General features: G+C 42.5%; 2 protein-coding genes across 3 annotated transcripts in view; both read left to right on the forward strand.

The window, feature by feature from the left end:
- LOC121607209 (group 3 secretory phospholipase A2-like) lies at window positions 1-7,074 on the forward strand. The gene is made up of 7 exons (XM_041937924.1): window positions 1-604; window positions 1,441-1,573; window positions 2,227-2,361; window positions 2,921-3,900; window positions 4,370-4,499; window positions 6,486-6,605; window positions 6,764-7,074. The coding sequence occupies exons 1-7, from the start codon at window positions 97-99 to the stop codon at window positions 6,942-6,944; spliced, it is 2,187 nt and encodes a 728-aa protein (XP_041793858.1). The 5' UTR covers window positions 1-96; the 3' UTR covers window positions 6,945-7,074.
- A 1,329-nt stretch (window positions 7,075-8,403) lies between these two features.
- LOC121606402 (probable E3 ubiquitin-protein ligase HECTD4) overlaps window positions 8,404-26,346 on the forward strand; it is a 37,590-nt gene continuing 19,647 nt past the window's right edge. Inside the window, exons 1-31 of one of the 2 annotated variants that reach the window (XM_041936701.1) lie at window positions 8,404-8,961; window positions 13,223-13,776; window positions 15,647-15,736; window positions 15,826-15,953; window positions 16,628-16,736; window positions 17,488-17,626; window positions 17,974-18,144; window positions 18,251-18,443; window positions 18,563-18,724; window positions 19,123-19,236; window positions 19,351-19,491; window positions 19,581-19,816; window positions 19,920-20,062; window positions 20,167-20,237; window positions 20,350-20,455; window positions 20,617-20,737; window positions 20,845-20,973; window positions 21,357-21,481; window positions 21,913-22,066; window positions 22,181-22,284; window positions 22,501-22,699; window positions 22,804-22,923; window positions 23,014-23,118; window positions 23,229-23,392; window positions 23,559-23,804; window positions 24,365-24,557; window positions 25,043-25,147; window positions 25,259-25,347; window positions 25,447-25,619; window positions 25,913-26,048; window positions 26,133-26,277. In XM_041936701.1, the coding sequence (XP_041792635.1) occupies window positions 8,815-8,961; window positions 13,223-13,776; window positions 15,647-15,736; window positions 15,826-15,953; window positions 16,628-16,736; window positions 17,488-17,626; window positions 17,974-18,144; window positions 18,251-18,443; window positions 18,563-18,724; window positions 19,123-19,236; window positions 19,351-19,491; window positions 19,581-19,816; window positions 19,920-20,062; window positions 20,167-20,237; window positions 20,350-20,455; window positions 20,617-20,737; window positions 20,845-20,973; window positions 21,357-21,481; window positions 21,913-22,066; window positions 22,181-22,284; window positions 22,501-22,699; window positions 22,804-22,923; window positions 23,014-23,118; window positions 23,229-23,392; window positions 23,559-23,804; window positions 24,365-24,557; window positions 25,043-25,147; window positions 25,259-25,347; window positions 25,447-25,619; window positions 25,913-26,048; window positions 26,133-26,277 (4,812 nt within the window). In that variant the 5' untranslated portion in view covers window positions 8,404-8,814. The remainder of the gene's footprint in view (window positions 8,962-13,222; window positions 13,777-15,646; window positions 15,737-15,825; window positions 15,954-16,627; window positions 16,737-17,487; window positions 17,627-17,973; window positions 18,145-18,250; window positions 18,444-18,562; window positions 18,725-19,122; window positions 19,237-19,350; window positions 19,492-19,580; window positions 19,817-19,919; window positions 20,063-20,166; window positions 20,238-20,349; window positions 20,456-20,616; window positions 20,738-20,844; window positions 20,974-21,356; window positions 21,482-21,912; window positions 22,067-22,180; window positions 22,285-22,500; window positions 22,700-22,803; window positions 22,924-23,013; window positions 23,119-23,228; window positions 23,393-23,558; window positions 23,805-24,364; window positions 24,558-25,042; window positions 25,148-25,258; window positions 25,348-25,446; window positions 25,620-25,912; window positions 26,049-26,132; window positions 26,278-26,346) is intronic. The other variant, XM_041936702.1, reaches the window with a different exon arrangement.

The following is a 26,346-nucleotide window of genomic DNA, read 5'->3' on the forward strand; positions in this document are numbered from 1 at the left end:
GACCGGCGCGTTTCTATAGAAGTACACAGAAGCTGCAATGAAGGTGGAATAATTCGTCCACTTTAACCCGTCAGCTGGTCTTGAACTGGATTGGTTATGCACCCATTTTACGTTGAGATGCAAAACAGATGCCTACTACAACTTCTTTATGCCGTATCATCACTCATCTTGTCAAAAGCAGAAGACGTGGTGGGATCAGGTCTCTCCTGTCTCAGCTCGAGTCCGGCGGACGACGGACTGACGCGCGTCACGTTTCTGCGAGAGGACGCGGCCGGCGTGCGCTCCCTGTACCTCACCCTGTGGTCCGAGGATCTGCGCCCGGTGACATGCCGAGTCAACACAAGCCCGCTCCTCACGGAAAGATACCGCGCCTTTTGCGAAGGAAGCGGCACGCAGGGTCAAGGAGTCAGCCAGAGGTTTAATATCAGTTTGGTGTTGGCTCCGGATGCTCCCTGCGCGCTCGTCTCCTCCAGCGCGCCACACTTTCCAGGGCGCACAAGAGGAGATGGCACAGGGGGGAAAGCGCGCAGGAAACGCGCCTGGATATTTCCAGGGACGCTGTGGTGCGGCACTGGAAGCAAAGCGGTCGGATACGAACAGCTAGGTGAGGATGGTACACGCTAATTTTATTACCATTATTTTGTTGTTGTGATGTTTGGGCCTATATTGTAGTGATGAATGGTTAGTGGGTACGAACATCAACGTGTCACTTCAGTACGGGCTTTAAAGTATGCTACCAGTCACAGGAAGTCTGGGCCCCCTGAAAAAATGTAAAATATAGACCTGAGGAGATTTGTGCCCCCCGGCAGCTGTGCGTCCATTACCACTAGTTCAGCAGCACTTCCTCCACAGCTTAATACCAAAGGCCATACAATTGTTATAAAGCAGCCTATTTATTATACGTCTAACATCCCGTATGAACTTCACTGTGGTGAGTACAATACTGAAGGTCCTACAAGCATATCAGACAAATTTCACTCACATTTACATTAGATAAATATTATATATAGATGTATTAGATAAACATAGATCGTAGACATTTTAGAGCGATTAAAATGTTTCAGATAGAATATATAAAGATGACTTTTAACGATAAGTGTGTGCTGAATTTACTTAAATTGAACTGAACTGAATGATATGAATTTGTGTTAGTTCTGATGTAGAAAGCGTGCCTCAGAGTCTTTGGGGTTTGTCTGTGACATTTGTGCACATTATTTCAAGAGAAATTAAGCTAATATATCATAAAAGTAACAAAGGTCTGTTGGACATTTATGGTCACATCAAAAAGACACATTTCAGTAGGTTCTTTAAATAAAAACTCTATCTTCAAATAACTGTCTTTGGAGTTTTGCGATTCTGAATCTGGTGAGTGATGTTCGTCACAGGGTTTGCTTCCATGCAAAGAGTCCCACTGAACTCAGATCTCGTTCTCCTGCACAGGGATGTTTGAGAGCACAGACAGATGCTGCCGAGAGCACGACCAGTGCCTGCATGTCATCCCAGCTTTCACGGTGAATTATGGAGTCTTCAACACCAAACTCTACACTGTCTCACACTGTGACTGTGACCAAAGGTGAGTCCCAGAATGCACACCCCATGCATCTGACACTCAATCGGGATTCCAAATATTCATCGCCTCCAGGGAAACTCCTGCAACCCGTAATTCACACCTCCCTCCGACCCATTCACATAATGCTCTGGCTAGCATGGACAGTCAAGTAAGGATAGACCTGCTCGAAGGCTTATTTCATGCCCAACACTTCTTACTAATGAAAGTGTGCTCCTGGAATGCTAGTATCATGTCAATTTGTCACTATGGCAATAAATATAAACCGATTTAAAGAACCTGGGGCCGTATGGTAATACTACTCATCAAGGAGTAATAAATACATCACTGCAATCAGCCCTCCAGATACACTTTTGATGTCAAGAGTGAACATGTTGCTCCAATTTTTATGTTTGCAAGGCATTCCAGTTCCACTATGTTATCTAGTGGTGACAGGTGCATGTGTAATATGTTCATGCACAAGTAACTGACACACATTTTAAGAATTCACCTCCCAGCTCCCAGTGTGCAGCAGTTATCCAACGCTACCAACTGTTTTGGCTGTTTTGGTGTAGACAAAATGAGGCAGCAGTCAAGGATATCTGCCAATGATACATGTTTGTTAATTTTGACTAGACTGTTGCTTGACCTTGGCCTGTCCCTTTCCTGCCTCTTACCAGGTTTCGACAGTGTCTTCTTGGTGTGAATGACACCATTTCCAGTATGGTGGGTTACAGCTTCTTCAGCATCCTGCAGGTTCCCTGCTTTGAGCTCATACTGCAGAGGCATTGCACTGAGATATACTGGTGGGGAATGTAAGCGAAACACTGACATTGTTGCTTGAAGCTTTAACTGCATATTGTCCGATGAAACAGGAGGTGCAACCCATAAAACAAGACTTTTGTTTAGTGGAAAGTGCAGGTAGGGTTCAGTGGGAAGCTAGAGCGCTGCTTGTAATGACATGTCTGACACAGTGCCAAACCTCCCAAAATCATGAGAGGCACTATGCCATACCTCCGCTCTGTTTCCACAACTTTATCTATGAGGTTGCTAAAAATGCTCTTACAAACAAGGTATAATTAATGGTTAACCTTTCTCTAGCATTGATAGCATTGCATTGACAAACTCTAATTTAAGAGTTGTGTGTTAGTGAGACATTCTTGAATTTCCACTATGTTACTGTGATTATCTTTCAAGGAAAGTACCAGTTTTAAGTGCTTGAAATTACAGAGCAATAGTAATTGAAAGTGTCTTTCTTCTTAGTTAAATAAATATGCAATGAATGTGATATGATATGAATATAGCATATGCAGTTTTTAAAAAATGTTCTCTTTTCCTTGTCTTGGTTTTAACATGCATGTTTACTCTGGATAGGTGCAAAGTAGTAAAAGAGGCTCCATATGCTGTCTTAAAAAAGCCCCTCCCCTACAACACCACTGATTTTACAAGCCAGTATGGGGATGACGACAGCTCAGCAAGTATTGAGAGGCAGCATGTAACCGAAAGCCCCGTGATCAACACAAAGTCACCTGAAAGCAGACATACATGTAGCTCCAAAGACCCACCCAGAGGAGACACTTTCTACCACAGGCGGACAAAAGGGAAAGGATGTAAAAGATACTGGAAACTGTACACAGCAGCACCCTCTCGGGCACACAACACAACTTCTTCAAAGGAAACCAGTCGTTTACATGCCTCTACAAGTATCACATCGATGTCAAATAAGAAAAGAGCTGGCAAAAAGAAGAGCACCAGAAAGGGCCTGTCGACATACCCCAAACAGAGAAACCAAGTTCCACCACAGGTGACCACAAGCTCATATCCACAAACAACATCTACAACACAAGGCGCCCCATCTACAGCTCAGAAGCCAGCACTTCAGCTACATTTACCGACAGCCGTCACAGCCGTGACCGAAACCACCATAAGTCACAAAAAAGGCTCAAAACAAAGTCGCTGCTGTGCAGTCAGGATTACTCTGAGAGGTGACAATTTTCAGCCTCATTGCAAAAGTTGTCCAGAACAAACAACGACATCTCACATGACAGCTGTTACACCCTCAACAGCTGCATATGGATTACCGATCAAAGCGACAACAATTGAGAGGGCGCGGCTCAAACAGTCAACGGAAACACCCCAGCGAGACACTTGGAGTGAAGCTCCTTCTGCTGCGCCGGCCACAACTCAAGCAAAGACAACAGCCTCCGTTCATAAAGATGGCAAGCCACGAAAGCAGATGGTGCCACATCTCCTGTGGAATAACACAAGCCAGGAGCCCATGGGTAGAGCCAAAGCCCCAAACTCACATGCAGAGAGAGGCCTGAAACTCAATATTGGGTTACATAACATGACAGGTGAGTGTATGCATCATCTCTGCTGGGGCCTTTTGCAACATAAGAGGGCTCTCTTCAGTATAACTAAACTAAATGTTTAAGCAGTGTCTGTAAAATCAGTCAGAGTCACCTGACACTGGCTGGTACCATCTGAGCTGATGATGTTTGAATTCATCAAAATGAAATTTATCATTTGAATTCTGCATTTAATGATAATTTGCAACACCTGTAACAGTGAATTACAAACATTTTATAAGCCTATGAGTAAGTGAGAAATGCTGCCACTATGCAGAGGTGTAACCTCACTATACCCCCTATAGGTGGGACAGAGTAATACACATTTTGACCATGGATCATAGCTTAATGAAAAACTGTGAAAGAGAAATAAGATTGTGGCGCCGGCGCGGGTGAAGCTGCTCAGTCATCTGGAGAAATGTTGGTACACTTAGATCATTTGTGAGATGACCTGTGTTTATTTCGGCTCCTGCAGACAATCAGCTCCTGTGCAGAAGCCTCAAACATCTGGATGAATGTAAATACAAAATCCCTCCTTTGGAGAAGAAGTATAACCTGCAGAACGTGGAGTCAAAGACTGTCTACCACTGTGACTGCACCAGCCGGTAACCGAACAGCGTGTTTGCATATTGTCATTTTTCCATATTTGTATATTCACAGATGCAGTCTCACTGATGACATTTATTTCTGAATTTAGAATCATTAAATAAATACCAGGGGCGGTTTCACAGAGGATGGTTGCTGCATAACCGCTCTGAGAGAAGCCTGGAACATTCTTTTCCTCAAACCATGTTTTAAATTAAAAGGGCTCTGAGTTTTACTCAGACAAATTGGTTCTCATAACTTATTTGACAGGGCTCTATTCTACGGCTGTGTTTACGGTTGCAAAGCAGGGTTAGATATGAAAGAATAATCGATTTTTTTGGACAGTGTCAGAACATCCGAAAATATACACCTTGGGATCTCGTGTTTTGTGCTCTCTTGTGTGTTTTGGCCACGTTCCCTCCACATAACGTTATTCTTACCCATAGAAACAGCTTCACAACATAGTCCACCGAGGCCAGGGAAGTACAAGCCTTACAGAGCTTTTGAAGCAAACTAAAAGCTATTCCCCCAATAATCCATTATGACTTTATTTTACATTCCTGAGCTACTTCAAGGTTCAACCTGCAGGCTACAGTGAGATGAAGTAACCACGGCAACTTTCAGCAAAATGAGGAGTCATGTAGAAGGTCGCAGTGAAGCACAGGAGGATTTTTTTCTTTTTCTCGAAAGAACATTGTTAAGGCTCTTACTGTGGTGGCGCCATTGGAATTCTAAAGCTGCTTCCAGCAGGACGAAGGACCGAGGTTATAAAAGAACTGAATTTTCTTTTAATAACTTCACTTTTGTTGTGTCTGCTTGCACCTATTAAACGAAAATAGGCCTTTTTCACAGCACACACTGGACTTGTCCTAGTAGGATCCCACGGTTGCTTCATGATGGCTTAATTCAATCAAGTGTACCTGTAAACTACTACAGTGATCCAGCATGCCGAGTGCACCTTTTCACAGCAGATATGTTGACATGTCACAGCAGGAAAAGCTGCGGCAGCTGCCTCAATTAAATAACTGGAACCGTTAAAGGATAGGTTCATAATTTGTCATCTGTCTTGGAACAATAGTCAGGTACACACACAAACGCTCAAACAGGTTCTGCTTGCTGTGACCATTCCTCCTGTTCACTCTGGCCAATAAGAGATCTTTTCCCAAAGTGCTTTAAATGTAAGTGATGGAGGTCAAAAATGTATTCCACAGATGATCTGAATTTAATGTGAGGTTTCAGCACACTGAGTCAAACAAATCAAGTGAGTATCCTGCAAAGTTACAGTATGTTTTAGAGCAAGATTCACTCTTTGTGTTTCCCTGGTGAGCAGCAGTGGAGGAATATTAACAAAAAGAGGCAATTTTATACTGAAAAGGAAACTGAAGGATATTCACTTTGTCTGTTTTAAATACATTTTAGAATTAATTTTGTCCCTTATCACTTATACTGAAAGCACATTGGGGAGGGATCCCATAGTGGCTGATATGAACAGGAGGAATGATTACAGCAGGTAAACCCTGTTTCACTGTCTATATATGTGCCTGAGTATTGCTTTAAAACTGTGAACCTATCCTTTAAATGGCACTGACCAATCCTTCATGTAACTGGCTTCACCTGTGTGTCTGCTCATTTAAATACAAGTCAAAGCGTCTGCAGTAGAACCTGAAACTGAAGCAGCAAATTCATCCATTATTAATCTTAATAATTGCACCTTTTTTTCCCTTTATAACTCAAACTATGGATTATGACTCCTGACTGTATGCAACACTCACACTTAGGCTGCAGCATCACATGTACGCTACGATTACTCATCTCTGTGTACAGCATGCTGTAAAGAAAGGAAGTCCTGCCCCCACAGGCAGCTCTCTCTGTCTTTGTCTGTGCCTCTCTCTGAGTCACTCACAAATGCGTATATATCACATTATATTGTTTCGTTCCTGCCTTGTTTCCCACTTTATCTGTAAGGTTTTAAATGGCCTCTGCTTGTCTTTTTGTCAATTTTACAGCTTGGCGGTTCAGATTGAAAGCTCAAAGCAACCCAGAAGTGTCCCCAAGCTGCTGGTGGATTTCGTCTCTCAATACTGCTTTAAACTGCCGAAGGAGAAAAAATGCCACGGCAGAAAAAGGTTTAAAGCTCTGATACGATTATTCATGTTAATCTCAGGCAGCGTTTGGTTACAGCAGTGCCAGTCTCCTGTCAAATGTGTTAATTCAGTTTGCTTGTATGACAGATTATTAGGCCGGGTTTCTGCTTTTAATATTTTTTCATGTGTTTCTTTTCTAGCTGTTCTGGAGGCTTCACTAAAGCCTCTGACCTACTTGGAGCACTTAAGAAGATGGAGGAAAAAGACTCAGCTGGGGTGCGAAATTCACGCAATGGTAGAAAAAGAGGGATTCCTGTTCGCTTTTATAAGCGATGCCTAAGGCTGGAAAGAGAAGCCGATATAATGGCACCGCTCACATGATTATAGACTAAACTGCTATATGCAGCAACAAAGAATTAAGCTTTAAGATTCATGCAGCATTTTCTGTTTCTCTCTGATGGTGTAAAACGGCGGTGTGGAAAATATTCACTCAAACCCTCAAACACTGTAATGCCACAGATGTAAATTTGACATATTTATAAAGAACTGTAATACAGGGCTGCGAGCCATCAGACTGTGCACTGAAAATGTAATAAACCATTTATTTTTTGTCTCTGTTTGGATCTAGTAATTGATTTACAATTATGTCAAGGGCATTTTCACAAATGATCACAGGATGGCATTCCATTATCTGCACCGGATATTGATTAAGAAAGGAAAAATAATGAGACAGTATTTCCAAAACAACCCACAGCCTGCCAGTAATTTAATCCTATGAAAAAAGTTCAACAACAAATTCTTGGTTTACTTTACAACAATATGAATAATTATTAATTATTGCAAACAAACATTTGCATGTTACACTTTGGCGTAGTGTTATCTATGCCTGCATCTCATTTTGCATCATACAGAAGAATATATTTTACAGTGTTTGTAATACATCCCTGATCCAAAAAAAATGTTGTGAGGACTGCAGCCGGTTCCATGTGCTCGCCATCTGCCCTTTCATTTCATAAACTCCAGTTCTTACAGTGTGTTGCATCAGTGTTTTTTTAGACATGCATTCTGATTTACAAGGTATGAGAGATGGAATTTTAGGTTGTTTGAAATAAATCAGTTCCCGTTCGACTAGACAACCTTTAGACCTATTCCTCCCCAAAAATGCCACCAGGTTTAGGTTTCAGGAAATAATGGTACCAAATTTATGGAATTATTGTTGTCAGTGACTCCATAAAAAATGCATAATCTGAGGTTGAAGAATTTTAAAATGTTTTTCTTCACTTGTTTTTTTTCAATATGTTTATATAGGATTATAATAGTAAAGTAGATCAGAGATAGGCCAAAGTAGACTCCTGATTTTCATGTGCACCTTAAACGCTCAATTAATTTGACATTAAAGAAGAGAAACATCAAATCACACACATCTACATGTCAGAGATGGAACAGTTAGGTGCAAGATTTATCCCATTGTAGTCTGACATACAGTAAATACAGTAAAGATACAGGTGACTATTTAAACTCTTACTCCTAACCTCCTACTCACCTTGAACTTTGTTATAAATTTGCACAACATATCCTCTAAACCACATGATGATTGTCACTTGTCTCATTATCATAGTGACATCTTGTTTTGTTAGAATGAACTCATGTATTCTTGACAGCTGTTATTCTGGGCCGCGGTGCATGCTGGGAGCTGCTCGTTGGCCTTGGAAACATGGCGTCGCACTGACAGCTGGGAGACTCTCATTATCTTCACCAGCCACTGACACACCGGCTGGGCCGTTAGCGGAGCTGTCTGCGTCCTGAATTTAACTGTGAAATGAGCTCTCTACAGATGCAGTCTTCGTCCTGAAAAGACTGCCGTGTTAACGGTGCGGTGCAATAACGGATTTTGTACGGGTGTCACGCCCACTCTGCTCGGTAACGTTATAACGATACCGTACGGTAAGTTAGCTCCGCTTACAGCTAACGAAGCCAGACAGCTAGCAGCTACTGTTACCACGACACGACCACCCATGTTATGTGAAGAGGACCTGCCACTGCTGTCTGTTCACCGCTTGGCTGTCTTCTGTTTGCTTGCACCTTAGTACTCCAGTCTGATCTGCCAAACACCGTCGTCAGACAAAACGTCGACTGTAACGGCAGTTATGTTATTGTAGCTCGCTAGCAGGCTAGCTAGGGCGTTTCTGTCATTCTGCCACTGAATTTTTAATGTTCGACCCCTTTGGCATCACTGTTGGGGGAGAGAGCGATGGGCTCCGGGGCTGTAGATTCGTCCCAGTGGCTTTCGGTGAAGGAGGAAACCATTTTCCTCCACGACGGACTCATTCGGGTCACAGATCTGGCCGAACTGCCCAGTGAAATTGGAGTGTCGGAGCAGGGGGACACCGAGCAAGAGGTGGGTGAAAGCCATCTCACACACACGTTCACACACAAAGGTTCATATATAGAAACACACGCTTACAGCGACGATAAGGGTGTCTTTTTGTTTCCTTTAATTTTGAAGTGTGTTTTCACTGTAAGCTGCATCACCACCCTTACTGATAACGGTAGCGCTAACGTTTGCAAGTTTCCTGCCCTAACGATACATGTTATTGACTCAGTGTCAAATAAGGAACCGTTGACGACTCACTTCCTGTCATGTCCTTCAAAATTTAAGCCATGCGAACTGAACGGTAGCAAGTTAATCAGGAATGCAACTATGTGTAGCTGTTAAAATTTGGCCACAGTGTTTCTTTTAAAGGCAAGCTCAAGTGGTGTTATGCTGATTTGTTGTCTAAATATGTATTTAAATAAGTCAATGTGCCTATGAGGTGGCGCACACATTTCGCTTCTGTACCTCAGGTGTCTAGTTGCACCGCCTCAACTTTATTAGCAACGCCAGTGCAGCAGCTTTCCCATGCAGGCAACTTCTCAAATTGCATCAAACTGTAAACATTTCTTTGGGTCCACAAATGGCAGTGTGGAGGACTGTTTCCTGTTACAACATCTAGGTTTGTGGAAATTGTTTATTTGTGTTTAATCCACAGGCTTTTGATAACTGAAGTTCATTTAGCTCTTGTGTTGTTTGATTAGTGAAACAACAGCTACATCACTTAATCTCGAGTGTCAGGTGTAGCATACTCAACAGTGATAATTTAACAATTGCTGTCATGACTTATGACTATTTTTGTTCTCTAAACACAGGGAAGCATGGTAGTCAGTGGGTATTTATGAAGCGTTTAGGTCAAATTTGCTATAACAGTGCGGTAAATGTTTTTGACTAGAAAATAGGCTTTTATTTTGAAGGTAAAACCTCGAAACAGGACGTGGCTATGTTGTGTGGTTGCGGAGACTTTACAGTGATGCGGATGGAAACTTCGACCTAACAATGTTACAACCTCGATATTTCGGCACTCTACCATGCAATAAAGCTAGAACTTGTAGTATCCATCAGTCTGTAGGGTACATTTTCCGGAATACTTATGTTAGTCACACTATGGGCAGTACCGCGTGAATTATTGTCATGGCTACACGTTCCATTTAGGTTAGCATTCGCTTTTTAACCATTTTTTTAATGAAATAACCTGAAGTTCATACAACAGATGCACGAGTCTCACCTACAATCAACCATTCCTAATTTCTAAAACAGTTCCAATGTTTTGCATCTATTAAATTTCAACAAAACTGAATGCTTGCAAATTTGTGTATTAGATGCACAAATCTAAAATATAGAAATTATATTTATTTGGTCAACAACATATAGCAAGCTAAAAAAAAAGAAACATGCAAAATATATTTAAATTCAGTTTAAAATCCCAAAGAAATTCATATTAATTGTTTAGTACCCCAGCATGTGTTTGATTTAGAGTATGTTATATGTGAAGCTCATAGCTGTATGATGGAAGAAGTGGTGTGTTGGCACAGTTCCACACTTCATAGTGGGAAATGTTTTTTACAGCGGGAGTATGCTGAGATTGGTGTAAGGCTTTTGTGCTCAACAGCAGACACTGCCTGCTTGAGTAAACTCTTACAATGTACAGTTAGGTTCATTGAACTGTACAAATTCAGTTGAATAATTCTAACCTAAGTCCTAACCTCAGTTTTTAACTGGTGCTGTACACGACCAGTTTGTTATCTGTCCAGTACCAGATTATATTCAGGACAAGTATTAGTACTGTAATCAAAAATCTATCACATTATTAGCTAGAGTAGTTATAGTGCTTGACACATAGCAGCTGCAGATGGCTCCTTTACTATTCAGGCATCAGCCACATGCAGTTTGTTTTGGCTGATTTAACTTTGTATAAAACATATGTTAAATCAGCAGCTCAGACAGATGACAGACTACTGGTTAATTAATGAGTGGGAAGGGCCGGGTTTGAATTTGAGTCCTCGCCCTGTTTTAGCATTGTGTAAAGCTCAGCAACAGACATGCAGTGACCCAGCTTCTGAACGTATGCTTTTTGTTTAAACTGCTCTACAACAAGAAGAAAGAATGTGGACATGCTGGTGAAGGCATGGTAACTGACAGCTGGACTGACAACAGACAGCTGTTGTGTCTTTCTATGTGGACATTTTATGGACTCAGTTTTTCCCTCTTTCATATATACCATAGATTTGGGGCCTATGGTATTAAATAAAAAGTACGGTTGCTTTATGCCCAGGATAATGTCCCAAGGATCCCTAGGATAATTTAACCCGTGCCAAAATGGCAACATGTATGTGGGTGAGACTCATTAGGTTGACATGTTACTTTAAGCTTTTTTGGAAATGGGCTGGTGCACATACAGATGAAGAGTCTTCGACAAAACAAGCTACATTCAATATTTCATTGTAAAATCTGTTGTAAAATTTTCACATTTATAAAGCAGCTAAAAAAAGAGTAGCCATGTTTGTTGGTGTCAAACTGCTGCATACCAAGACAAAGGCCTGTCTTGTTATCCTGGGTTATATTCTGATTCTCTACATTTCTGGAGTCCATCTCTGAGACTGACTGGGTCATTCAGTGCTGCTTTCGTAGGTGTTGTGATGCTGACTATTTTTATCCACTTGCAGCAGTGTTTTTCAGAGAAAGGTGGAGAAGGCCCGGCATCCAGTTAAGGAGTGTTACTGTAACATTAGCAGCATTTCTGAAATTGAATCAATACAAATTGTGCCTGCTAAATGGCATAATGGATTTTTTTCTAGTCCATGATTCGTGGGCCACAGAGTGTAATCAATATCTGAAATGCTGCCTAAGTGCACATGAAGCACATTGTTTCACTTGTGATAGGCTATCCTAAATGTGTGTTGCTATCCTTGACCATTATGTTATAGACCAAGGAACTGTAGACACAAGGCTTTATTCTATGGAAATGATTCATAGTTGTGCAGCGGAAATGCTGCAAGTTCTACAGATAAATCACAGGCATGATTGAAATTATTAGCTTAGTTTTAAACAAGAATGTTGGCTGCATATTAGCCAACAGTGTCATACAGACTGTGGACAAACTTGTTGTTTTTGACTTTGCTGACAAGGAGACCAGCCAGACTCATTGTTTTAAGATCCCAGTTTACAAAAGTTATTTTTTATCATCTTGCTGTGTAAGATACTATGGATAAAGCCAAATGTCCTGGAAAATTATTCTCAGGTAAAATTTTGGACTCAAGTTTTATTTTATTTATCTGTTGTTAATATTTTTCTTTGTTAAGCGCCTTGTGCTCCTTTTGGATGATGGAAGGCGCTATAGAAATAAAGTTTGATTGATTGAAGTGAAGTTGAACAGGTATTTTTACAATCCTAAATTAAAATCCTTGGAATATTAATTTACAGGATATAAATTCTCCACTGTGGTGATCTTCTATATTTTAATTCATTATTTCTGACTTCATATTCCCTCTGATGTGGAAGACACCATCTGCTATTTAAGTTTATTCTTCTCTAAAAGCTGCTGTTTAATTGGCAATAGAAAAAGTTTTTTTTTGCTTTAAGAAATCATTATGAAGTAAGTACAACTTAATGGCTGTAGATTAATGACTCCATCAGCGTTTCGTTTCCCTATAAACCTCACTTTCACTATGCAGTACTGTCTGCCACCGTGTACCAACTCCTGGGAATATCAAGGTTCACTGGATCCATGAACTTCATATGAAAATTAACAGGCAGAAAATTAACAGAAAATATGTTATCACCATACCAACCCAGTTCGCTTTTTCTCAACACATATATAGAATTTCTATCTTCTTTCATGGCTCCATTATAATCTAAATGAAGCAATAAACTCACACTTTTTCACCAAATGTTTTCCGCTACCCCCCCTCCACCCCGACACCAACCCCTGCTGTAGTTGCTTGTTTGCATGAAGAAAAATTCAAACTACGTTATTACTCCATATAAGATTATGAAAATCTTGCTTTCCCTCCTCAGAGAACATGCTTCTCTCTTCTCTCTTATTTCCAAAGTGCTGTTGATCATTTCCTCACAGACATTTGGAAACAAATGCAGTGTGTCATGTGTTGGTAGTTGCTTGGTTCTGAGGAGAACAGAAAGCGATCTGATTGTGTTTGCAATGGTGATGCCAACAATAATACCACTTGGCTAGAGGGAAGAGGGAAGTTGAAAAGTCGTCTTTTTCCACTTTAATGTAAACTTATGTTTTTCCTGCTTTACTTCCTTGCTGTCGACCCCTGTCTTACAGATACTAACATTTGAGACGAAGAACCCGGTAGAGCTTGCTGAGCGTCTACGTGCTGTCTGTGGGAATCAGAGCAATGCATATGCTCGCCTGCTGGAGTACCGCCTCAATGCTCTGCGTGGCCTGTGGGGGGCGCAGCGGCAGCTGGCCCTGGAGGAGCAGCAGGAGCGAGAGGGAACTGGAGGGGCTGATGAGGAGACCTTGGCCTTGCTCAAAAGACAAGGTCTGCTCCAGCAACCCGAGCAGGCGCCCTTCACCTCCCGTGTCGGTCTGCTGCTGGTCTTCCCCCTTTTGCAGTCCCAGACTCGCAGTGACCCGGCGCTCTGCGGGGTCACGGCAGAGGTACTGCTAGCCTGCCTCCGGGACTGCCAGCCGCTCAGCCTCAGCAAAGAGCCCGCCGACTGCCTCAATGGCCTGGAGGGGCTGCTCTGCTCCTGGCTGGAAGATGGTGCCCAGGAGTCAGGCCAACAGCAGGGGCAGGCTCAGACGCAGATCCTTCACACACACAGACAGAGGGAAAACGCTGCTGCTGCACTTGTGGCACTTGCCTGTGCCAGGTGAGCTCATACATTTTCTCCTTGCTGTCCCACTTTCACATTTCTCAGGATTCCTCTGTTGGCTCCTGTGGACAATGTATTTGACCCCTGGTATTCAGTAAGTGGTTCTTTTAGAGTGGCCATATAGTTTGAAGAAGGCCTGTTGTTACTTTATGAGTACAAAGACAAAGTCATTGAGAGGTAAAAGCAGTGAATATAACGTGATTAAGAAAGCATCTTAGTGAAAATACTCCTGAGTTACTTGGTCAGTAACTCTACTCACAAGCAGGTCAGTTATTCCTGGCAGCCAAAGCTAAAATAAGCACATAACTGACCAACTGATTAGTTTCTCTCCCCTCTCTCTTCAGTGTACATGCCACAGGGATGATCATGCCTGATTCGGTACTCAACACCACAATCCAACATACACTGTAGCAGTCTCACTTTGATGTTTTCACTATTACAAAAAGGAGTGATTGTTGTTTGTATATATCATTAAACTTATGGGCATACAGAGGCTTCCTGCTCTCGGTCAGTTAAGAGTTAATGTGCTCTGATGCTCTGAACTCAAACTAGTATTCACAGTTGGAGCTTGCCGTGGCTGTGACTGTGCTTTATTAACATGAGCTACTTAAGCTGTTTGAAAGTGATGCTTGAACAGAAGAAAAATGTGCTGTGTTGCCTCCTGCTGTAGCTTCAGCCATCATTCTGCAGTTTGTGAAATCCATGGGGCAGCAGCAGAGGGCCCCTGGGATAGACAGAGCTGAGGAAGGGGTGGTGCAGAATCTTTTTATAACCAATATTTGCATTGCCTTTTGCCCACATGCAAAGAACAGTAACAAAAGAAGTTAAACTGAAATCGAATAGAATTGGTTGGATGTTTTGTATGTTTGTCACCTAGCCCACAGAAGAGCAGAATGTGCTTGTTTTTTTTTTGTTGCATGTGTCTGAACTCTGACTTCTGCTGGTGACAACTGATCTTGACTTGTCAAAACCAGAACTCTCCATTCTTTGTTCAGCCTCTGTTGAGGCTGAGAGCTCTTTGTTGCGGGGAACCATCCAGCCCTGGTGCCTTTTCACCGACACCGGGAGCTAATTAAAGAGCTATCAGCTTTACTCCCCCTCACCAACGATGGGGTCGGTTAGTAAATTCACTATGTGGGAGGGGTAAGTAAGCAAAAAGACTGCCATGTTTACATAGTGAGGTGGAGAAGGGGGCACTAATATGACTCATCTGTGTTGTCTGACGCCTGTGGAACATTTAAACAGTAACTCAGACACACATTCCTGCACAGCTCATGGCAGGATGTCCCCGGATTATTCCAGTCTCCCAGTGACACTGTGGCATCTTCGCTGACACACTTATTTGGTGACATGTGAGGTGGTTAACCGTAAAAAGTATGTCATCACCATAGACATCAATAGTATCAATCAATAGTAATCAATATCATTGTATTCTTGAAGACGTTTTCCAAAGCTGCTGTTACAAGCCTTGTGTCTTTTGTATTAGAGACTGCCAGAATAGCCGTTCAGTCTTCTCGCACAGATCTTCTCCCTGAATATAGAATTACTTGACTGTATTCAGTTAATAGTTCAGTCTTGGATGAGGCGCAGCAGTAAATGAACACTGCACAAGCTTAAGTAGGTTGCTCATTACACCCCGCAGAGTCGCAGGGTAAAACAATCTCCCTGCTGCACTCAAATGGAAAAAAACAACTTTTATTCAGATTCAAAAAAGATTGGGTTTTAATTCCCGGCACATTACATTGGATCCCCTCCATAAATCAAGCCAAGTATTATTTCATTTACAGCTTCACAGCTGCGTAACAATGAACTTTTCCTTGTGTTTCATGCTGAGGCCTCCTGACTAATCTGCCAAACTTCTCTCCAGGGGATCTCTGAAGACCTTCATCCACACAGTTCACCTGCTGCAGAAACAAACTGATCTGGGCCAGCTCCCTGTGTCAGATGTCCTGTACAGGTGAGTGCCGTACTTTAGTTGACCTGAAAGGACCCTGCTGTTATTGGTGACTTTCCCCATGTGTAACCACTGTATCTCCCCTGCTTTAGACTCTTACTCCTGGAAGGAGGCCCAGGCTCTCCATCCTGCCTCCTCGGGGGCAAACACAGTGTGTCCTGGGGTTTTGAGGACATGCTGCCCACACCTGATAATTCTGCTGGAGGAGCAGAGAGCAAAGGTAAAAACCCCTTTTTAAAAATCTGAATAATTGGTCAGAGTAGATGCAGCGCTTTCATGTGGTTGTGCTGAATGATGTCTTTTACACACATCTAGAGGACTGTGCATGTCATATTCCTTCCATCATAATACTGCCCTGCTTTCTGATTTATTTATTCACCTTTTGATTATTTATAATGTCCTTTGTCTGAAATACAGGAAGTGTGTAAAATCCCATCCAAAATGGAGGGTGGAGAGTGCATTGCCTGGCTCCTTTGCCCTGATTTTACTGTATATGTGTAGTGAAGAGATAAAGGCCTATGTTGAAAGTAGAGACAAGAGCTGTGACTGTGAGAGGTTTAGGAATAAAGCAGATCAAGCAATCCATCAGCTGACCTTGTGGAGTGATGAAAGCTGATCAGGGTATATATCCATAGACAGGTTTGCATATTTACATTTGAAGCTAACCTTACACCAGATCAGTATTGAGTCTCGGCTCTCTGGAGGCATCGCAGTCCTCACAAATGAAAAATTTAGCAAAGCAAACAGATGCCTGACCTTACTCAGCATCCTAATTCTCCACTCCCACTCGGCGCCCATTCCCCTGTTCATATCTCCCTGACTTTTCATTCTGATTATCTGTCATCTGTCTGTCATTAACCTTATATTAAATTCTTTTGTCCCTGTGTCTTACAGACACTGACCTGGGTCGCTGTCTAGCCACAGACGGGCTCTATCTGTATACCACTAACTCCTCTGGGAGAGGACTCAGCAAGCTGGGCTCTGGTTTACATGGGACACTGAGGTAATGTGACACTCCTTCCTGCCTGCCTTTCTTCATCCACAGCATTCAGAGAACCGAAAGAGGGAGGGAGATTCTAAAAATATCCTTTATCATTTACCCATCCCAATGAAACAATGGTTACTTCCTGGACATTTTTAAACCAATATCTGCAGTACACCATCACATCCTCCCTAACTGTCTTTTGATTGATGTAGGTGAATTTTAAAAGGGACAAATAGGCGTGTGCTCTGCATCTTAATTCCATGCTGTGGTAGCAAATTACCCAATTTGCAAGCAGAAGGCAATATCCTTCCACAATGTGTTTTTAGAATTCAAAGGGCCCAGAAATCATTTTTGTCCCCTTGCAAAAAGGTGTATGTGCCAGATTTAGGCCTTTAAGTTAGCTAATTGTATGCTAGCAGCATCTCAGTTTCTGTAGGGAAAGAAGACTTAAATGAACCACGCTACAGCAAAAACATACAGCCAATAGCACAGCTCTTAGCCATGGCATGCAAACAACTAGCTTTGTAAACAAGCTTTGAAATAGCACACCGCTTTTCTTGGAGGACATACTCTCAATTTTGTGAAAAGACTTTGGGATTTTAATGTCTGCAGTGAATTTCAACACAATCAGTTTTTATATAATGTATACATGTGATGGGATATTGTCACTACTAGGCCGATTTTGCGTCCAAGTTTTAAGCTGTTTTAGTGTTCAGTAGAATACAGTACGGAACACAGAAATAGATGCACTGTGTTTGTGTTTGTGCAGGGGGTTTGTGTACTGTCGAAATGAAGAGTTGGAGCCTGGCTGGGTGGTGTTCAGCAGTGGTCGCCTCCTCCACCGGCCTTCCTCCTTTGATGCCAAGCCTCATCAGCTGTGCCAGGTCATTGACCCCTTCACCCTCCAGGTACTGTGCAGTCTCATTCCATTATTTTCAATTTGATGCTGAATGATTCAGTACACTTCATATTCTAAGTCTTGTAGCATTTCATTTTTGACACGATTCTCACGTATAAATAAGGCACGAAAGCTCACAGTGGGGCAGCATTTCTCTCTATTAAACATGCAATAAGGCCTCAATGCAAATACATATAAGATATGAAGAGGCAGGGGGTGGAAGAGAAATGAACATACAAATATTTGAATTCATACAAAGACGGAAGAGCTATGTTGAGTTCAACTGTGGCCAACCAGCTCTTAAAAATTCAGCTGAAATGCCATCGCCACGGCTAATGGTCACTGTGCCATTTTCAGGTGTGCCAGATTGTGCCCATGCCAGCCCATCACTTCCCTGTGGGCAGCAGCATGACCACGCTGCACCTATGCTCAGATGGAACATACCTGTACTGGGTCTGGTCCCCAGCCAGTCTCAATGAGAAGACACAGAAAGGCCATTCTGTCTTCATGGATGTCTTTCACCTGTCTGTGAGTTCTATATGCCCTGCCCTGTACAATAGTTTCCGCTGTGTTCAGTTTATTTATGGATGTGTTCGATCTGTAATTTTCTTCTTTTCCCCCGTCCATGGCACAGACACAGACGGGGCTGTGCGTTGCAGACATCTTGCAGGAGAGGGTTATTCTTACTCGCAAGGAAGGCGAGTCTTCAAAGTGCTTGAACGAGCTTCTCTTGAGTCGAATGTCACGCTTCCGAGCCTCCCATTCTGCCACATTGGCTGCTCTAACAGGCTCCGCGATCACAAACACTGTCAAAGAGGAACAGTCTGGTAATTCGTCAGCTAAACTTCATCCAAAAATACTTCATGTTTTAATGTGCGATTCATGTGGATCATATGATAATCAGAATACTTTCTGGTAACAGCTCTCTGTTGTAACTCTTTTATAGCTGTCAATACTAGCTGTGGACTCCCTCTTAAGACACTGAGAAAGACCCCTATGTATGTGTGCGGAACCTATCTAGTGATGCTGGTCTCACCTCCTGGTGTATCGGGGAGCTCTGCCACACGCTCCCTGTTCGGGGGTACAAGCAGCCTGTCCTCTCTCAAAAGTAAGAACACGCACAGACAATTAGAAATCCTCATTGTGTTGAATTTTGCCCTTAAACTTCATCAGTTTTGCTGTGATTTTGGTTTGTCAAACAGTTAGAGATCTGATTAAATGTGAAGATACATCACAAAGACTCTGGAAAAGTCAAGAAATAAACCAAACATTGTACATCATGGTGGATAACAAATGTTCTGATTATAGTCTGAAAACAGTTTGAAGTTCTAAATAAGGATGATCGTTAGCGTTGTATTTGAACATTTGAATATACACATTTATAAACTGAATTATTTCTGACTGAAACATGCCAAAAAAAACTAAAGAGAAATCCCAGAGCTGTATACTAAATAGTGTCGCCAATGACGAGGTTATTCACTGAACTTAACTTTTATTTTTTGTCAGTATTAGCCTCCAGCCTGGTTTTTAACCTGGCGGATGGTCAGTTCAGCAGCCGCGCAGACCTCATTGATGCTCCGGGCAGTTCCCTCGGCAGGGGGGCCCAGGTTGCAGGGCTAGGTGAGCTCAACTTTCGTCACACTCTGCAGTGATGTGCGGAACTCACAGAGGATACCTACACAATGCATTGCCGATGTTAAGTGACATTTACTTCTGTAATCTTTGGTTTCATAGGAGCATGTTATGATGCACTGAACAACTTGATCTGGACCTGCTCCAGTGATTACATAGATCAGTGGTGCAATCCTGGGAACCAAGCCTTTCATCATGTGTGCCATAGGCTCGGTGTCAGCCATGTCATCAAAGAACCCAAAGGTAGATTTAAAAAAAATGCAGTGAAGCCACCAGATGCTATTTGTATGAGGTCAGAAATTTGATCATCTGCAAAACTTTTCATTCCACAGAGGAAACGGTGGCCACTGGTGAGGTGATCAACCAGCTACTTCATCACGTAGGTGCTATGTGTATCCACCAGCTCAACCTGCTGGCAGCCAGCAGCAACAGCCTGCCCCTGGGGGCCCTGCTGGGTAAACAACATCCCATCGAGGCCCGTCACTTTAGCAGCATCTGTGACATAATGGAGAAGGCCATGGTCAATGGAGATACCTGCATCATCCGCTGCATCTTGGTGGTGTTCCAGGTCAGGTTGAGGTGTAGCTTTTGCACAAAATGACTCAGCTGTTTTGTGTTTTTATTTATTTATTTATTTATTTAAATTTTTCTTTTTTGTCTGTCCTTTCCAGGTGGTGTTTAGGTTTTTCAATCCTCAGTCGGAGCAGAATAGGGAGAGTGTGCGTCGTTCAGGTCTACTTCTGTGGCAGCTACTCATGGCTCCAGTGGATCAGATAGGATCTGAGATTCAGAGAGAGGTGTGCCTGGCCATCAGGTAAGTCATATATACAACAGAAATAACAGTTAAAGTGGTATTATGTATAATCAGTGTTTGTAATAATGCTTTAATCTTTATTTACCTCCTCTCTTCCTCTGTAGCTCAGGCCTGAATACTTTATATCAGGGGGAGGCTGAACTTAATAAACTACTGAAACTGGTTCTAACTGAAGGTGATTATGAAAAACACTCATTTTAATATAACTGGCACGATAACTGTTTATTGGTGATAATATTATCACCAAAGAATCATATAATATTATGTTAATCATGTGTGACACTCAGGTGAAAGGAACAGTGGCTTGTCACAACTGCGTGATGTCATCCTTACCAACTTGGCAGACCAACTTCAAAAGAATAGATTTGGGAGTGAAGAAGATGACCATTACAGGTAAGCCCTTTTCTTTAAATATAGGGTGCAATATCATCACCCATAGCCTTTAATAACAGCACAGAACAATGCCACGTCTTAGCTTAAACACTGAAGGTGGCTTCCTGTAGTTTTGGCATTGGTATGTACTTTAAAGTGATAGAAATCTTCCTCTTTTACAGATTAAGCGATGAGCTGCTGCACTGCATCCTCAAGACTGTAGTCCGGGAATCCTGCCTCCTCATTACCAAATGTCAGACTGTCGCCCGAGACGATTTCCAGAAGCTGCTCTCCACTGTGCCAGTACGGATATCAGTTCAGCTGAACAAAATGCCATCTGTGGCAAATGGGAGCACATGTTTTGTGAGATTGCGCTTTTATAAACTTGATACGGTTTTCCCTCTCCATAGGTGGTCTCACCTAGTCTGCGCTACCTCATGGCTGTTCAGAACCACCTCCTTAGTAACACCATTCTTATCCGTCCGGATGATAATGACGACAGTGACAGCTCCCTACAAGGGGAAACAATGAAGGTACAGGTAAACATCCCCTTTAAATACCCCTACCTTTGTGCATGTGGAGTCTGTTTTTGTGTCTGGCAGTGAGAGATTAATGTTTTTATATAGCACTGCATAGTAATTTGTTCTCATTGTAGTTTTAATGATGTCAGTTAACAGAGTTATATTAACTAAGGATGTGTTGTTTCTAAATATCACTATTTGTAGTTACTAATAATAGTCTCATCTGTAAAACAGTTCAGATTGTGCTAATATATAGAGTTTATAATCTGTAGACATAAAAGTAAGGAAATTACAGTATGTGTGTAGACTTTCCATTTTTCGTAAAATATACTGTATGATCAGTGAAAATCTTGGAAGCAGAGGTTACGTAAGTGTGGGCCTATGTTGTGTTTGGTCCTCAGGAGTTGCAAAGCAGTATCCTGTCCCTAGCAACCAAAATCCTAGTGGGCTGTGATGAAGTGCTGGAGACCCTGCAGCAGGTGACCACAGCTCTCATTAACAGCGATATCCCTGACAGAGAAACCAGGTAAACTTTTAACTGCGTCTTTTTAAAAAGTATTCTTTCGGGTTGGGAAAATAAGCCTTTGGTCAGCCGGCCACTGTGGCTGCTGGATGCCTTTCAAATCTACTAGCCACTTATTTTATTATATTGCATGAGCAGACTAGCCAGTCTCTATTACTATAACACTGTAATGTAGCTGAGAAAAATAAAACCAGACATGATTGCTTGGCTCTAATGCACTATTTCACCGTGAAACAAGATATAGCTAAACCTGAGTAATGCTGCAGCCTCCTTTTAAAAAGAATAAAAAGTGCATGAGAAATCATTTATGGATGCAGGTTTTTTAAATCACAGTTGCTCTTTGTTTTACCTCTTCAATTTCCACCATTTCGTATCTTGTTTTTCTGCCTAGGCTCCATCACCATTGCATTTTATTCTTCTCTCTTGTTGTTCAGGTTGAAAGGCTTGGAACAGGTAACCAAGGCCACCATGCTTGGTCACCTTCTGCCAGTGTTGCTCACCACTTTGATGCACCCCAACCTGCAGACCCTCACTCTCGCTGACGCCCTCATGCCTCAGTTGGTGCAGCTGGTCCTCTACACCAGCCAGGTTAGAGTCTTGCCAGTCCAAAAGTCAATTCTTACATTAAATTAAAAGTTTGTTCCTTGAGTGGACAAAAAAAAAAACAGTCATCATTATTTATTTTCTCTCCCTTCTTCCCAGACTGCCCTGTTGCTAAAGACTCAGTCTCCACTTTTCACTGAAGAGCCTGCACTTGTGGGCGGCTCTCTAGGGCAGGGGTCAAAGGCATGTGCTGCAGATGACAAGTAAGTTTTCTGAAGGTCCAACTTAAGAATGTTAAATGTAAATAATTCACAATTAATCCATCAGGCATTAGTATTGGATTGCTTTGCTACCGAATTTAACATTTTTATGAGGAAAGTCTTATTTCATCACTGTTACAGAAGGACATATCGTAACTTAAGCACTGTCATAAGCTCAGTTTTCTAAAGCCAGCAATTTGTTTGTATCCTTGATATTAGAATTCTTGATGAACGCGAGGAGCCCGGTTTCCTGACTGGACTGAAGATCCCTGCCCCGTGGGCTGCTGGGAAGACAGTAGAGACGGTGCACCCTGTGAGGGACAATTACAAGTTCAAGGAGACGGTACACATCCCAGGAGCCCGCTGCCTGTACCTTCGCTTTGACTCTCGCTGCTCCTCACAGTACGACTATGACAAGGTACTGACTCTCTTAGCTCTTACATATAATGAATGCCATTTTTCAAGCATAGAAAAACTGTGGTTGGAGGTATCTTACACTAAATATATTCTCTGATGTTTCAGTTGGTTATCTATGCTGGTCCCAACACCAACAGTCGTAAAGTCACAGAGTATGGAGGGAACACTCTGGGATATGGCAGTCGCAGTGTCTTGGGGACAGGGTGGCCCAAAGACCTTGTTAAGGTAAAAGAAATTACTGTGCACAAACATACACAGTGAACACAGTGCATGTACAGTCTGGAAGAGCTAGATTTAGTCTGTGTCCTGTTTTAGGTTGAAGGAGACACTGTGACGTTCTCCTTTGAGATGAGGAGTGGACGTGAACACAACACCCCCGATAAAGCCATGTGGGGGTTCTCCTGCACTGTCAGAGCTCAGGTAGAACACGGGAACACTGGCATGTGCCAAATCATGTTTAATCGTGCTGGCAGTGTGGAGCACGAGGTACGACCGCTGATTCCGAAAATGCTATTTGTTTCTGTTTTCAGGAATCATCAGAGGACGTTTCTGGAGGCCTCCCCTTCTTGGCAGACCTTGCACTGGGTCTGTCAGTGCTGGCCTGCTCGATGCTCCGCATCCTATATAACGGTCCAGAGGTGACCAGAGAGGAGGAAGCCTGCCACGATTTGCTCTGCTCAAAGCTGCTGCAAAGGTGACACAGCTAAATAAAAATGCCACAAAATGTCTCCCGCTGAAATTGATTGCCCATGTGATAAATGTAACAACTGGTGCACATTTTCAGAGCTATGTAGTTGAATACAGCAAAACTGCTGGCAGGTCAGATGACAGACTGTTGACAGGCTTTGTTTTTTCCTTAGGTGTCAGTGGCAGGTGGAAGCAAATGGTGCGATCTCTCCTGCCCTCACGCCCAGCCCTTCACCTCTGCCACTCACTATTGAGGAGGACCGGGAGTTCACCTACCCCTCCGATGTGCTCATCCCACCCCCAGGCCTCATGCCTGGCACCTACTTCGACTTGCCTCGAATCCGCCTCCCTCCGGGCATCATGGGAAGGCTACGAGAGGTGTCCGGAAGGGCTCGACCACAATTCCGTCCGAGCATCAAGTAAGAGGGTCGTGCTGTCGCAGCACAGAGGGTGTGCACGTGTCATCACTATACACAGAAAAAAACCCCGAAAGAATAAAAACGTTGCTAGAATGATGAAGTATTGTCATTCAGGCGTTCAGAAATCCAAGCAGAAGATTTTACAGACTACCGCAGACTAAAGAGGTGAAGCAACTTAAAGCAACACTTTTAAGACGGTTTAATTGTAAAGAACCCAGCCGACGGCTTTGTAAAGGAATTATGTAATGAAAGGCTGACACAGTCTGCTTTAAAATAGAACATCTAGGCTTTTGTGTGTCTTCTGGCTTCAAACAGTGCTTTGATCAATTTCTGATGCCTGTTTTCAAGCTTTTTGTTTTCCTCTCTGTATTATATCTCTCCCATTCCTATTAGCCACAGTTGCTTAGTTTTTGTATGTTTATTGGATAAGGAGATCAATGTTGCTTTAAAATGGTGATAGATACTGTAGATAATGGTTTCACTGCATACCCTCTGTAAAGTAAAACTACTTGTTTTATTTAGCACCACTTTTTTTACTCACCCATTTCTTTGTCTGTAAGGGAGGTGATCAGGCCAGATGTAATGGAGGAGGTCATAGTATCTTGTGTCATAAAACATCTTAGCCTGGTGGATGCGCTTCAGTCACTTGTGAACTACCAGTACCGAGAGGATCATGCAGAGGAGTATGACCTGGTCTGTAAGATCATGGCTGAGACCTTCAAGAAGATCAATGCTATGGAGCGCCAGCTGCAGGTGAGCTTCTGTTACACAGGAAAGTTTTTAAATGATGTTTGTTTGTTGTTAGTTAAAGGCACACTGTGCAAACCGTCCATGTTTCTCATTTTGTCAGTTTTTAATTAGGCTATTCAAGAAAGTTGTACATTAGATAGTTTAATAAAGTTCTTCCTGTTGGCTGCAGGGAGTACGATTATGAGGAATTACTTCTGCATGGTGTTGTAAAACCATATTTACTTGCAGCCAGGAGGTTGCTATAGTGGGCATATTTACACTACCTTATTATATCTCCAATCACCAGGATGCTGCTGATGCGACCACAAATTGGAGAGATATTGTATATTAAAATACAGCCTTGAGATATAAGAATAATATTAAAATAAGGTTGAAGCTGACCAGAAGATCTGAGTTGAATTTAAAAAAAGCGAAATCTGGCTGTTCACCTGAACAGAAGCAGAAGTGTGAGTCTCACTCTGTCTAATTATCTCCTGTGTTGCTTTCAGAGCGTCGCAGAATTGGAACAGAAGTGGCAGAATGAGGTAGAGGAGGCCCATCAGGGAAAGCTGGAGAACAACACTCCTTTCTTTCACGACTACCACTTCTTTGAGGTGCCCTGCTCCACACACACAATTTACAACTTTTGTTCCAGATAAAGTACCATTACCACCACTATTTGCTCCGATATTCATATTTTTTTTTTGTTTTTTTTTTTGTACTAGAACAAAATAAAGGAGCTGGAGCTCCTTTGCTCCCTGAAGGAGGTCCCACTTGATTTTAGTGATTTGGAAAACGTTGTCCTTACACTGAGGCAAGTCATTAGAAATCATCCCAGCTCTTAGAACAGATGATGTTACCTCAGCTGTCATGCGTCTGTTCATGCAGTAACATTTTGTGTCTGGACCAACAGGGAGAAGTTCTTTCAGGAGGTTAACACCATGCACCTGAGAAGTAGCACCTCACTGGCCAAAACTAAGGCACTGGTGAAGAGTCTGATGAACCGCACTGAGCTGCTGCTCCATGTTACCATTGCTCCACATTGCAGAAGCCTAACCACCACACCTGCTGGCACACCAGGTCCAGGTACATATGTTTTTTTTGTCTTCTCAAGTCATTGATTGGTTACTGAGTGAAATCTTGTTGGGCAGTATTTAAATGTCCATGAGCTGCTGTCCTTAATAAATGTACTTGTAAAGTTACATCACTTACACAGGAGTCTGACTTTAAAGAATACATTTTGTCACAGCTTTATTTCTGTGAATTGATATTTGAATTTGTCAGTGTTTTTCAGTAATTGCTGCATGATTGATAGGTGTTTTAGACATAATGTCAGTGAGTTTGATTCTCATCTATTTCTTGTTGATTTTCTGTGCTAGCCTCTAAGTCAGTGTCAGATGCAAAGACAGTGATGCCCATGGTGAAGCAGCCAGTCTTTCTACGCAGCATGTCTGCACCCTCTGACTTGGAGATGATTGCCAACCAGGACTTGGAGTTTACACACGCGCCCCAAAGGTATTTTTCTGTCTTCGTACGTTCAAGAGTCATATAAGTGACAGGGGAATGAAGTTATTCCTTTACTTGTTGTCTTACCTTTAGGAGGCGACACCACCCTACGAGTCACCGCAGCAGCTCGTTTACGCTGCTGCAGTCTCTGGCCATAGAGGACAACCGTGACAAACCAACTTACAGTGTGCTGCTGGGACAGCTCTTCGCCTTTATTGGAACCACACCGGATCAGGCTGTAAGTCTCCCTTTTTAATTGACTTGTGTGTTGCCATAGCTGCATGAGACTCACTCGATGAATTCTGGT

Source organism: Chelmon rostratus, chromosome 5 (assembly GCF_017976325.1).
Source record: "Chelmon rostratus isolate fCheRos1 chromosome 5, fCheRos1.pri, whole genome shotgun sequence".
Lineage (NCBI taxonomy): Eukaryota > Metazoa > Chordata > Actinopteri > Chaetodontiformes > Chaetodontidae > Chelmon > Chelmon rostratus.